The sequence below is a fragment of the Electrophorus electricus genome, chromosome 23 (genome assembly GCF_041902795.1).
Source record: "Electrophorus electricus isolate QZ-2024a chromosome 23, ASM4190279v1, whole genome shotgun sequence".
NCBI classification, from domain to species: domain Eukaryota; kingdom Metazoa; phylum Chordata; class Actinopteri; order Gymnotiformes; family Gymnotidae; genus Electrophorus; species Electrophorus electricus.
In genome coordinates, this window is record NC_137519.1 from 3,148,831 (window position 1) to 3,162,500 (window position 13,670).

Here is a 13,670-nt window from a genome sequence, read left to right on the forward strand (position 1 = left end):
AAAAGAAATAACGTAAAGAACCGCGTTCGGTCGCTACTTTGCGTACCTCACCAAACTTTCAGCCTTGTTGAGTAAACGTGAATGCGAGTAATCACACTCGCATAACCCTCGCACAACCCAGCGTAGGTCCCCCCCCGCCCCCCCCCGCCCCCCGCCCGTGACGTCACCCAGCCCCTGCCTGGCGCGAGCGTAAACCAGCCAGAGATCCACAAAGGAGTAGCAGGCGGAGTAAAGTCGACGGTCGTGCATGCTTCTATGAGTCCACACGTACTGTCCCGGCACTCCGCCGATATCTGACCGCGTAAGTATCGCGCTTGCCTGCGCTTTTCCTGCGTCTCTTTAGGGGTTTGTTTGTGTCCATCGTGTGTTTTGTTGCTTCTTATTTTTCCAACAAGCACCGAGCGGTTTTTTTTTTTGTTTTTTTTTCTCGAGCACGTCGCGCATGTCCAACATCCGAATGCGTTATTCCCAACTCACCGAGCGAGCGCAAAGAAAAGCTATTTGTTGCATCAGGTAACAACATCTTGTGTAACTTTTAGATCAAGACTGTAATTTAGAGCCGAAACGCAGCGACCCGCAGCAGGGAAAAACATCAACTTCCACGAACACTGTCCTGCTGTGCGTCGTGGTTGATTTAAGTATAATGACCGGGTTTCTGTGCCCGTCAGGAGATGTTCAACCAGTAGTTTCCCCTTTTCCGGTTAGTTAGGCATCTGTAACACCATCATTTGTGCTGTTTTTGTTTTGCTCTTGACGCCCCGTACATGAGATTGTTAGTTAAGTTACTACCGAACTTGAATAGCCTATTAAGCGCAGCAATATCAAATAATAATAATATCAAAAATATATATTAAGATATTTTGTTCGCTAAAGTGATATGGGGAGCAACCCGAAATTTAAACATCATTTAAGATACGGGTGTAGTCAAAAGCGATCGTTACTCGCCAGTCGCTCGCCGGCCGTTAACTGGTGCCTCTTCTGTAGTTAAATAAAAAGGTTTTATTTTCTGCGCTGTGGCGGACTGATGGTAACGACCGTATTCGTTTCAAGTGTCGGGACATCCTATACGCGCTGCCCGCTGCTCCTCCACGTTCCTTTGGCATTTGGAACGGAGGCGGTCGACCTGTGGCGCAGCCCGGCCCGTCTGTAACCTCCTCCCCACACGACGTAGACACACTCTTGGCTCCATTAACTATTTATCAGCAACTTGATAAACAATGTATTGCCTCGGGAATAAATAAATAAATAAATGTGTTCTGCTACTATCCGCAGTTTACGCAGTTTTGTTATAATCCAGGACGCATTCTGGCCCGTTCGCCTCTGTAGATCGCAGCGTCTGGATTTTCATCTTTTCTCGTAAACGCGCACTGACTGGATTGCAGAACTTTGTGTCTTGGAATAAATGTGTTAGTCTGTCTTGAAAGAGGATTCAATACATTCTGTAAGGCTAAATATTAACTAGGTGTGTGACATGGCATGGGATTGAAGGAAATTACAGACAGAATTCTGCATCATTTTTTCTGTTAGTTAAATGTTTCCGAGGGTTGTCCATTGGAGAGATTGTGGCTCGGGTCCAGTGAGGTTCAGCCCAAAGACAGCCAACATTAATCTTAAAATCAGATGCGTCTTGATCACACGCTCCGCGTTCATAACAAACGACACACGCTATCCCAGCCTCGCAGCGGTTTCCAGGCCAAACGCAAAACACTCGTGATTACAGACAATCTGTTACATGTCTCCTAGCGCCAAGAAAACCACTATCATCCTACATCCTAACCCGGAATTATATTCCCTCTGGCCTTTTCCTGCTCGTCTCTCTGTGGGCGATTATTGCTGCCAGCGGGTGTGGAGCGGCTCAGACGCGGAGCAGTACCGTGACTGGGGCGGGGTAGCTCGGAGCAGGGGGGATTTAATCTCCTCAACTGAGCTCGTTTATCCTCGAACTCAGCCACACAGGTGCTTGAACGCGATCTAGCTAGGTTTGGCTTACCTGCGGGGAGGCCTTTTTGTCCGTTCACATTTCGTTTAATTGCTGCGGCGTTTCGCTTATCGATCTAGTCGTGCCTTCGTGAGGAGATGGAGTGAACTGGACTTTATTGTTGCGCCTGATCCCGAGAGCTCCCAGCCTGGAGTTTATGAGTATTCTTGTGTTATTTGCGTAGTCACTTAAGACTGATATTAAACTGCATTCCAGGCTCTGGTAGCAGGAACTGCAGGAACCACAGTACAGATATGAGAGAAACATGGAAACATAGGCTACTCATCAGACAAGCATTTCCTCTCTCTCTCGCTCTCTCGCTCCCCCCCCTTCTCTCTCTCTCTCTCCTTCCCTTTCTCCTGCTTATAGAAATGTTCCGATTGATCTTTCAGGTCTTTGATCTTTTGGGTTCCTCACACCCTTTAACAAATGTAAACCCTGGAGATTCAGTCTCAGGCTTTGCTAGCATGGCAACCTTTATATGTGAAGGTGTTGGGTATTTTATACCCAGAAGGTCATTACAGATTTAATGTCCTTTAAATAAAGAAACTGTAGTAAAGTCTTAATTTTCCCATACTCATAACTTTACTGTCGAGTGCCAAGGAGGACGTGTCGCCCTTCCGAGCCTTCCTCCGTGCTCCTTAAGGAGGCTTTTCCACGTCTATGAAGCAGATAAGTTAAAACCTTAAGGCTTGAAGCGTGCAGTGTGATTCTGGAGTCTGTTTAAGGTGTCTGCTAAATGGCCTTTCTCAGACAGCCGCGTAAGGCTAACCGCCCCTGGAAAGGAAGTGTACCCATGGTGACATGGTTCCAAAACGGGTCTGTCATCCTGTTTGGGGTGATCGGCCATGTGACCTGTGCCTGACAGACTCCTGAGCATGTGCAGGGGAGCTTGGTGAGTGTTGGGATCAAGCGTGAAGGGGTTTCATTGTACTTAGGTATGTCTCTGTGCGACCTCTGACCTCCCTTGCACTCTGCCTCTCTCTCAGGTCAGCAGTGGTTATTTTACTGGAATATTATTAACATGACTTCTTAGGGAATTATTATATGGTAGCAAATGATCATTTGCTACCATATTATAAACCAAACCAAAAAGTAGTAGGTTTATGTACAAGGTTAATTATACAGGATTGGTTAGTCCGTCTCTCTGCAACACTTTCTTTATATCTCTCTCTCTCTCGACAAGGCCCTAAGGGCAGAAGTAAACCTTTCAGGGAGCAGCGATGCATCTTGCAGTGGTGCTGGAAGACACTGGGGAGAAGCTGAAACGCATCCGCAACCCCATCATGCCGGGATGCTGCTAATTAATCAGTGCAGATGGTTATGCTAGCACTGGGGGACTGAGCCTTTGCAAGAGCATGCTGTTGTTATTCGCCTCTTATTCCTGACAAAGTCATGTAATAAATGGTCTTTGGTGCTGTTATTATATGTGCCCGTTGCCTCGGAGAGCGAACGCCACTGGCGGGCTCTCTATCTCTGGTTTTGTTTCATTTCAGGGCACATTGGGTGTTAAATGTAAAATTGCACTGTGCCACGAACACATCAAGGAGAGAAAGATGAAGAGTTTTCATAGGTTTTCCATTAGTCTGGTCTCCAGAGATGTGTGTGTGTGTGTGTGTGTGTGTGTGTGTGTGTGTGTGTGTGTGTGTGTGTTGGTGTGTGCTAGCATGTGTCTGTAATAATTAGGTTCAAGTCACCATGGTTTCGGTTGGCTTGCTCACAGCGGGCTCCACCTCTCCTTCCTCATGGGCTCGACAATCACCCTGATATTCTCCCTCCCACACACACACACCCACTCGCACACATGCACACACACACACACACACACACACACACACACACACACAAACTAACTTGTGAGAGTTATGATGATGTATGATGTGCTGGGGCACTGGGACATCATCATGTCTTTGACTATGAACCATCTACCTACACACACATGCAGACACACACACACACACACACACACACACACACACACACACACACACACACACACACACACACACACACACACACACTCACCTTTAAGACTTGTTTATAAAGAGCCATAGAATATAATTATAGCACAGGCACAAAAAGCACAGTACTCTCTTTTTTTTAAACACTGTGCTGTAGAACTGAATCCACAGGGTGGAGATTGCAAAAGCCACAGTCTCCTGAATCTTAAATTTGGAAGACAATAGCAAGTGCCTCAGCCCTGTCTGTGTTTTCTGTGTCTTGGGAGTTGTGCTGAAACAGGCCCCTGCTCTTCTTCCCTCCCCAGAGATGAACGCGGAGTTTGAAACAAAAGAACCCTCGTCATCATTTTTCAGACGCGCCAAGCGCATCTGCTGTTTCTGCGCTCCGCGTGGGGACTCGTAAAGGTTACAACTCTGCGGAGAGAGGGAGAGACTTAACAGGAGTTAACAGGGTCGTGACAGAAAGTGATCAAGGCGGACAGCGAGGCAGAGGCAGGCTGCTAACACGCGTTCACAAGCTAGAGAGGGAAACAGAGGGAGAGAGACGAGGAAACGATCACAACAGCCAGGCTTGACCGTGGCTGAAGTTCATACGCAGCACAGGTAATTTACTGAAGGATTTGCTTCAGCTGTTAGTAATCCAGACTTAATTCTGTTGTGTGTGTGTGTGTGTGTGTCTGCGTGTGCTTTGTATATTGTTTAAACTTGGTGATTTTAAACACGTTGCCCAGTGTCTGATAAACTCTTTTGAAACTATCAGGATGTAATTTAAAGTACAGAATTAAATCATTAAATCCAAAGCCATCTGTTCAGTGCTGAATTCAACAAAAGGCTGTCTTTTGCATAAAGCCAGCTTGCCTGTTTCCTCTCTGTCAGTCATGAGATTTGGAACCTGTTTGGAACGCCGTTTGGAATGCTGCTTAAATAGAGTAGCCTATTTATAAACCTCAGCAAAACGCACTTGTTCCCACAAGAGCCATTCCTGTGGTTCATATCTTTTTGTAAATTTTGAAGTTTGTGCTAAAAAAAAAAAAAAAAAGTTTAGTTTGGTCTAAAAATTGCCCTTGCTAAAGTGACATTTTCATTCTTGAGGTTATAGGTTTTATGAACGGCGTCACCCTAATCTGTGCCTGTCTGTCCGGAGTTGGCACACAGACAAGTGCTGTGCTATCTTAAAAAATTAGCGCGCTTTGCCTTAAATCCCATAATCCCTGTAAGAAGCAGTCCCGGCAGCTACACCCAGGACTCTGGGCATCAGCATTGGGGGTGGATGCACGTTATCCCCTCCACACCCCCACCCATTTTTGGTCTCAGATTTGCTAAACGGCATATTTAGATGGTCCGGGTATTTCTGGAAGAGTCGACCAGTTGGTCTGCCAGGCTGCTCTGGCTCACTCCCTTGAAACTAGTCTGGTCACTGCCATAAAAAAAGAAAAAATAGCTTGCTCTGTTCTGACCCCTAGATGCCCTGCACTTCACCCGGGCAAACAGTCCTTTGTTCTAGATGTCAACGGGGCAACAGCCTGGGACGGAGGGGCAACAGAGGGAGAAATTACTTTGAAAACTAGAGTGTCAGGGGCAGTCATATTTACGCTGACCCGAGGCGCTGTTGCAGCTCTGACCAACCTGGATTAGTCAGGTGACCTCTCGGCAAAATAACAGGTACACCGCAATATCGCAGGAAGGAGAACCGAACCGATATCACGCTGTACGATTTCAACTTCTAAGGTACGAAATAATTGCTACTGTTGTGCCCATGCTAGTGCCTCATGGAAGGTTAAGTCTAACCTTGCAGATTAAACCACGCAGTTTAACAGGCTGTGAACAGGAGAAAAGCCTCAACAAAAATGAATACAGCCAAGTCTCAGTAATACAAGCTTCACTGGTTGGTTAGTTGTTGGCTAAAGCTGGCTGAAGCGTGCGAAGTGCTAAAGTACTTTGTCTTTTCCTTTGCTTGGCTTCAGCAGAGCTGACATCACATTTCAGAGCACTCAAAGCACTCCGTATATTTCGTTGGCATGCCCATCGTCCACGGTTAGCGTTCTTGAGACTATGATACTTTGCGAAGATTTGACACGGTTACTGCCCTGTGCTTGAGGCAGAAGAAATTCTGACCATTCAATACTTATTTCCTTGCTCATGTTTAGTTGTACGGAGGATTGATATTAACTTCATCATATCTACCTGCTATCACTGTATTACTTTAATGTTAGCGCTCAGTACTGAGCTCAGTGCTGGCCTGCCCGATAATCCTTCTACCGCATGGTTGGCTGTTGGCGTCCCAGAATGGGATCGAAACAGTTTGACATTCCCAAGGAAGAGTCAAAGCCTGCTAAACCTCCCGCCTCCCTCCTGTTGCTCTTCTCATCAATTTCGCTTTCCGCCCGTGGTCTCAGCATCAGAGGCACCAAAACTACTGAAGTGTTCATCGTCAGTAGCGGCAAACAAACAGCGTCTAATCGGCTCAAAATGCAAACCTCGGTGGCTGGAGGGAATGTCACGATGATGAAACTTTTTTTTGTGTGTGTGTTGATGCAAAGATGCGAGTGTCAGTCACAGTTTCTTTACGGGTATGACATTTCCACCTCAGCCTAGAAAGAACGTTTTCTTTTTTTTTTATCCGTGAATATATCCCTCAAGGGGATTTGAATTATGAATTACATGTGAAAGTAAGAGACGCTGAGGGGACTCAGAAGATGTGTGTTTTTGACCCACTTCACACCAGCCATTAAAAGTGTATGTAATGGATGTTGTGAAGCCGCACCTGTATGAGGTCGCAGAGGGTCCCCGTTCCCTATTTCTGTTTGAAAGCTTTTTTTAAAATCATGCCTGTTAGGATAGGACTGCTTATTTTGAAGGCTTCTGTAATCTAGCAACAGGTAGAAGAATAGAAGATGTGTTTAATAATATTACACAATTCCATGAAATATTTACTTTATAATGAGCAGTTTGAAGCCAGAAGTTTCAAGAGAGAAACCTAGCCATTTAATTGGCCATTTAATTAGTTATGCCAAGCAAACATAAGGTATTGCACGTAAGTGGTTCAAAATACCATGCCACAGTCTTGACCTTGAATGAGCAGTCTGGTAGTTTAGCTTCACTAATTAGAGCTTGGTTTCATCCTTTTGCTGTTCTGCATGTCTGTCATGTCAGAGTCAGATTAATAACACCATTCCCCTCAGTAACAATTTAAAGCAATCACACACAAAAAGTGAAATGTTTCTCTTCAAGGCAAACCACTGCTTACCTAAAGCACCTGTAGCCTGTGATGAGCACAGTGTGGCAGTGTATCTGGACTAATCTCATTTAAGTACCCCAAAAGGTCCTCGGAACCTACGACGAGTTGTGTATTTGGTAGAATGATTAAGTAACTAGGAATAAGCTGTGCACAATTTTAGATGAGTGTTCAGATGAGTGTTTAGATGAGTGTTCAGATGAGTGTTTAGCATTCCGGGGCTGTTGTGTGTGGTTGATTGTCACATCCTTCCACTGACATTGGAATTTTCAGCAAAGGCGTCAACTGATGAGTAATCAAGGTTTATGTACCCCCTGGACTGCAGGAAAGAAAGAAATGTACAATGTTTGAAAGCACATACTCAGAGACTTTATCAGTCATTCATAACACACAAAAGCCAGTCCCCATCTTGATGCATGATGCATTCTTATGTGTGATTATACACATTATATACATTAAAGTTATGTTCGTGTGTCTGAAAGTCATTTTTTTAGAAAATAATGGAAATACATGGGCTTTTCATGGAAAAGGACAGACACCATCGTGAAAAGAATGCGCTGCCAAAATGAAATCTAATTAACTGTCTTCTCTTCTTTCACTCCCATTCAGTAACACACCCTAAATGGTAATATTGTCCCTTGTTGTCATTGAAGTGAAACTCCACTACCCGCCCATTACAATCCTTCTAAGTTGTTTATAACTTAATGACCATCGAAATCTGATTTTGCTTGTCTCCAGGGATACAGCAGTGCAGCAGGCCTGCGTCCTATGAAACAAGGCTGAACAGGGTTTCCTGTATGTTGCTGCCTGTGCAAAGTAAGATGAAGGACCACCAGTGACCGTACCACCTGAAACAATGGGAGAGTGACGTGAGCACGACAAATGAAAACATGGCTGCCCATCGCATTCGAGTGACCAACAACAACATCCTGCCACGCTGCAAGTCGGAGGGCACTCTAATTGACCTCAGTGAAGGCGTGTCTGAGGCCAGTCTCACAGATGTCAAAGGTCAGTTTGTATGACCTTACAGTAATAAACGAAGTATTAGACCACTGTCTAATACTGTCAAATAAGGTATTTATTTGATTAAATGGGTACGGTAAACATGTATGTGTCATTTTCTTATTTCCTTTTTTTTAGTGCCTTCACCCAGTGCCTTGCGGCTGGACACCTCTGCCACTTTTGGAACTGCACAGGAAGTAGTTGCTATCAAGGATTACTGCCCATCCAGCTTTACAACACTGAAATTTTCCAAAGGTGACCACCTCTATGTGCTAGACTCATCTGGTGGGGAATGGTGGTATGCCCACAACAATACAGAGATGGGATACATTCCTTCTGCCTACGTTCAACCCATCAACTATAGGAACTCATATCTCAGTGACAGTGGGGTGATTGACAATCTTGGAGAGAGCTCAGATGAGGGGGCCAAAGAGTTAGATCTCCTGGGCGAGTGGGCAGGAGTGTCCCTGAAGCCACCTCTGCCTCACAGCAACAACAACCCTTTTTCAACCAATCCTTTCCTCAATGGCTCGGTGCAAGGTGCTCTCAACCAGAACAACAAGAAGATGTCCAGCCAGCATAACAGTATCGACCTGCTTTTCTTTGAATCTCTACCTTCTTCTTCTCCCATCACCACTACCAGTAGCAATGGCATTAATGGTTATGACAGTAGTCTTTTTGATGTTGCACCCACCAGCCAAAATGTAGAATCATTGCAGATAACCCGTAAGGACAACCCCTTTTTCCGGAGCAAAAGATCCTACAGTTTGTCGGAGTTGTCGATCCTACGGTCTCAGTCAAACCCTCCACTGCCTTCGTCAGAATTCTTCACAGGTCTGAAGGCACCCTCTCCAGAGCAGTTTCAGAGCAGAGAGGACTTCAGGACAGCCTGGCTAAACCACAGGAAGTTGGCACGGTCCTGCCATGACCTTGATTCCTTGGGTCAAAACCCAGGCTGGGGCCAAACACAGCCAGTGGAGACCAACATTGTGTGCAAGCTAGACAGCTGTGGCAGGGCAATCCAATTGCCAGACACTAGTATCAGTATTCATGTCCCTGAAGGCCATGTTGCTGTAGGAGACACCCAGCAAATATCCATTAAAGCTTTATTGGATCCACCACTGGAGCTAAACAACGATCGATGCACCACGGTCAGCCCCGTAGTTGAGATCAAGCTGAGCAACATGGAGATAAAGTCGTTCATAACCTTGGAGATGAAGGTGTCTGTAGATGTCAAGAAAGAGAGTAGGCAGATGGCAAAGGTTATATGTGTGAGGAGTGATTGCAAAGAGGGTCCCTACATCCCTGTCCCACAGGCTTACATACATGGTGACACAGTTCAGGTTCAGCTGGATAGTCTGGAACCATGTATATATGTTGCTGTTGTGGTCCAGTCCCAACACATCTTATTTAATTCGATGGTGTGGGATCACGTGATGAAGAAAGTGACTCTGGGTCTATATGGACCTAAGCACATTCATCCATCCTTTAAAACTGTGGTGGCCATTTTTGGACACGACTGTGCTCCAAAGACTCTGCTCGTAGGAGACGTTGGGACGCAGGCACATTCTGCACCCCCCGTTGCACTACAGCTGTGGGGAAAGCATCAGTTTGTCCTCAGTAGGCCTCAAGACCTACAAATAGGCATGTACTCCAACATGGCCAACTACGAGGTGAAAGCCAGCGAGCAGGCACGAACAGTAAGAGGATTTCAGGTGAAACTTGGCAAAGTGAGTCGGCTGATATATCTGATCACGTCTCGAAACGCAGACGAGATGTCCGATTTCACCCTGCGGGTTCAGGTAAAGGACGATCAGGACTGCATCCTGGCACAGTTCTGCGTTCAGACGCCACAGCCACCGCCTAAAACTGGAATGCGAACAAACGGGCAGCGGAGATTCCTTAAGAAGAAGGAAGTGGGCAAAATCATTCTGTCACCCCTGGCCATCACGACCAAATATCCACAGTTCCAAGACCGCTGCGTTACGAACCTAAAATTCGGAAAGCTGATCAAGACGGTGATCAGGCAAACAAAGAACCAGTACTTGCTGGAATACAAGAAGGGTGACGTGATTGCTTTGCTGAGCGAAGAAAAGATCAAACTCAAAGGACAATTGTGGACCAAAGAATGGTATATCGGTTACTACCAAGGAAAGACGGGACTTGTGCACGTGAAAAACGTCCTTGTTTTGGGTAAAGTGAAGCCCATCTACTTCTGTGGGCCGGACCTCACAACTGCGATGCTGCTGGATCAAATTCTTAAACCCTGCAAGTTTCTCACGTACATCTATGCCTCTGTGAGGACCGTTTTGATGGAGAACGTAGGAAACTGGAGAGCGTTTGCTGATGCCCTGGGGTATGGAAATCTGCCCCTGTCTTACTTCTGCAGAGCAGAGCTGGATAGTGAACCAGAGAGAGTAGCTTCTGTGCTGGAGAAGCTCAAAGAGGATTGTAACAACGTGGAGATCAAGGAAAAAAAATCCTTTCAGAAGGAGCTAATGACAGTAAGTTGTAAATATTCAGAAAGTGTTGCTCCGTATAAGTATGTGTCCATATGCCTGTGTGTATGTGTGTGTGTGTTTGTGGAAGGAAGAGTTATGCATGTGGGTGTGCATACATTTGAATGTGATTATGCTTGATTATATTATCCATATGCAAGTCCTGCTTCATACAAATGATGCAGTATGTGTCTGGATGCAAGTCCTCTTAGGTTTGTCTGCCTTATTTAAGGCCCCTTATCTGCAATTCACTGATTAGCGCAGAAGCCTTGCAGGCTAATTCTGATGAGAGTGCACTTGGCTGCTTTGGTCCAAGTCTCTTATCTGCACAACTGTGGAAATCTGCAAGGATAGCAGACATTTGCTTGGCTGGTTCAGACCATCCTGCCAAAGGGAAATACACTGTAATCACTTCTGCATATGTTGGCACTGTTAACTGCCAACGTCCACGGTTGGTACTTACTCTACTGTTTTAATCCTAAGAAATTAATAGAAAACGCAGGTGAGAAAACTACCCAATCATCGTTATAGCACTGCTGACAGCCAAAGGTGCCCCCAAAAGCACATTTTGCTGATCTTAGCCCTTTTAGCCACATTTTGCTGATCTTAGAAGAGAAACTGGGGACTTCACTATTGCAACCTGCAAAATGGTTCATGCAGTATACCCCACATTACAACATAGTTGTTCACTGACAACCCATTCACAAAGAAGCATGTGGTGAGATCCAGTTCTGTCAGCTTGATCTTCTTGGCTTTGAAGAGGCCACGTGTAGCGATCGCTGCATAGTGTAACCTTTGCCTCTCAGATGGGCCTGCATTTGGCACCCTGTGCCAGGGTTGGCTAGTTGGCTTTGGTTTGACTCTCTGTCACCTAGTGCAGCCTCGCGTAAAAAAGCAGAGTGCCTGCCGTTAAAGCAAGAGTAGACTCGACTCGCATCGGTGCATCAGCAGAAGTGATTTGAGGTTTGCTGCGTGAGGGAGCTCCTCAGGAGTTCCAGATGATGTAGCATTCTCTGTCAGCACTTTCAGCTCACAGAGTGAAGGTGCCTTCTGAATTTCAGAGCTGATGGCGGCCGAAAACAGACAGCAGCTCTTTGAACTGAAGCCTGCTGGGCTCGTCTGTCTGGGACAAATGAACAGGGGACATTTTGTTAAGCCTGTATGGCCTTTCGCATTGCTGATTCTATTACAGCAGAAGCTTCAAATGCAGTAAAAGCATTGGTTAGAAAGGTTATATGGCTTCTAGGAAGATCTATGGCCTCTGTGTCATAAGGCATCATTATTCCGATTGCTCCAAACCATCTTTTCCTAAAAGCAGATGAATGGTTTTCCTCTGCCACTGGAAGCTACCGTTCTGGTGGATTTCAGCAATACCTCCTTAAGGCATCTAGGTAACAGGAATCTACATTTGATCACTTTTTTCTTTCTTTTATTAAAAGTAAATTGTTCCACTAAGTTAACCTGAGTGGGTGGTCTGCCACAGTTTCGGGAAGCGACACCTCATTAATTTTTCATTTGCCCGTGAGAAGGTCTCGGATAGGGGTACATGGAAAGAGAAAGCCTCATTATCTTCGGCCTGTTGTACTTGTAAAACTGCCACATTTATCAAGAAGAGATGAAGCAATTCTTCTCCTGCTGGCATGCACAAGGATAGATGCTTGTCCTTTGTGAGAGTGAACTTATCTTTAAATTACAGCCTGTGCTTTCTTACACACTTTAGTCTCCTCCCTTTACTGTTCATTGTTTAGCTATTTGTTCGCCGTGCTCATATTGTTATAATGTTCATAGTCTTCGTGTCTGATGACATTTCAGAGGTATGAAAATAATGAAGCATGGGAATTTTCAGTGTGTTTAGCCTCGTGAGTTGCTACTGGTCTAGGCAATAGTGCTTCATAACCAGTTATTTTCAACGTCGGGTTCTCCTTTGCCTTCACCTAATGATAGTGGGTCTTGCTTTCCCTGAAGCTTACTGTTTATATGCATACTTAGAAAATAAACTTCGGAAGACACTGGTCTGTGACTGAAGGGGTTTTCTCTGCTTTTCACGTGTGTTAGTGAACATGATCGCCAATGCTGCAAAGTACATACATGAGGTAAGCACAGTGAGCATTTCTGAGCAGCTAGAGGAGAGAAAACCAGGTGTAAAAACCAGGTGTCAAAAGCTTCCGGTATAAACCGTAATGCAGGTATGATGCTCTCAGTCTAGTAGAATTAACAGGTTCAAGTGAGAGTGCCCAGTGCAGTTGGGTCTGTTACGTTTAGGTCAGGGGTCATTAGCAGCCAAGAACCAACTGCGTGCACTTTTTTTTGCGTTGTGAATTTGGATAACAGAATGGTGGATAAGAGAGGACAACACCACCATTTATGAAATACTGCTGTAAGTCACCACTCCATCAAATGCCTGATTTTCACAGTATCCCCCCAAAATGAACATCGATTCTAATACAGTTTACCTCTATAGACCTGTTCTAGATGAATGTTGTAGTGTTTTGAGGACTGTGCATGTAATGGAGATGAATGGTCAGTAGGTCTTGGACAGGTGACCTCTGCAGACATGTAATGGTGTATGTATTGTCAGGAGTTGCACCAGAACGAAGTGCTTCTTTCTGCTAATGCAGCTCAATGTCCCGTGTGGCTGTACACGAGAGACTTCAAATTCATGAAACTTCAGAAACTCCCTTCTTGTTGTGATCTGCCTATGCTATTCTCATTTTCCATGCAATTTGCAAGTGGTGCAAATAGTTAAAGGCAAGATTATTCAGTATATTTTGGTTTATGGAGAGGATTCCTTTACACATCAATATACAATGAAGGTTAAATGATTAGATCATCAGGAGGTTAAATGTTTACTAAAATACCTGTCCCAACTTTGGATTTTGCATGCAAGTCAACAATCTGAGCAGTTTCAGTTACTCTGTTTTCACAGCCTCCAATTCTTCTTCAGAATTCTTACTTCCAAGCAGTGGTAGCTTAGTGGTAAAGTTACTTGACTTGTA

The 13,670-nt window shown here is 45.1% G+C and overlaps 1 protein-coding gene across 3 annotated transcripts in view; it reads left to right on the plus strand.

The window, feature by feature from the left end:
- Positions 1-207: 207 nt before the first annotated feature.
- The window catches only part of sh3bp4a (SH3-domain binding protein 4a), a 25,450-nt gene continuing 11,987 nt past the window's right edge, over positions 208-13,670 (plus strand). For 2 of the 3 annotated variants that reach the window (XM_027022985.3, XM_081706310.1), the window contains exons 1-3: positions 208-301; positions 7,913-8,182; positions 8,315-10,680. In XM_027022985.3, the coding sequence (XP_026878786.2) occupies positions 8,065-8,182; positions 8,315-10,680 (2,484 nt within the window). In that variant the 5' untranslated portion in view covers positions 208-301; positions 7,913-8,064. Of the gene's footprint in view, positions 302-4,244; positions 4,543-7,912; positions 8,183-8,314; positions 10,681-13,670 lie in introns of all 3 variants that reach the window. The other variant, XM_027022987.3, reaches the window with a different exon arrangement.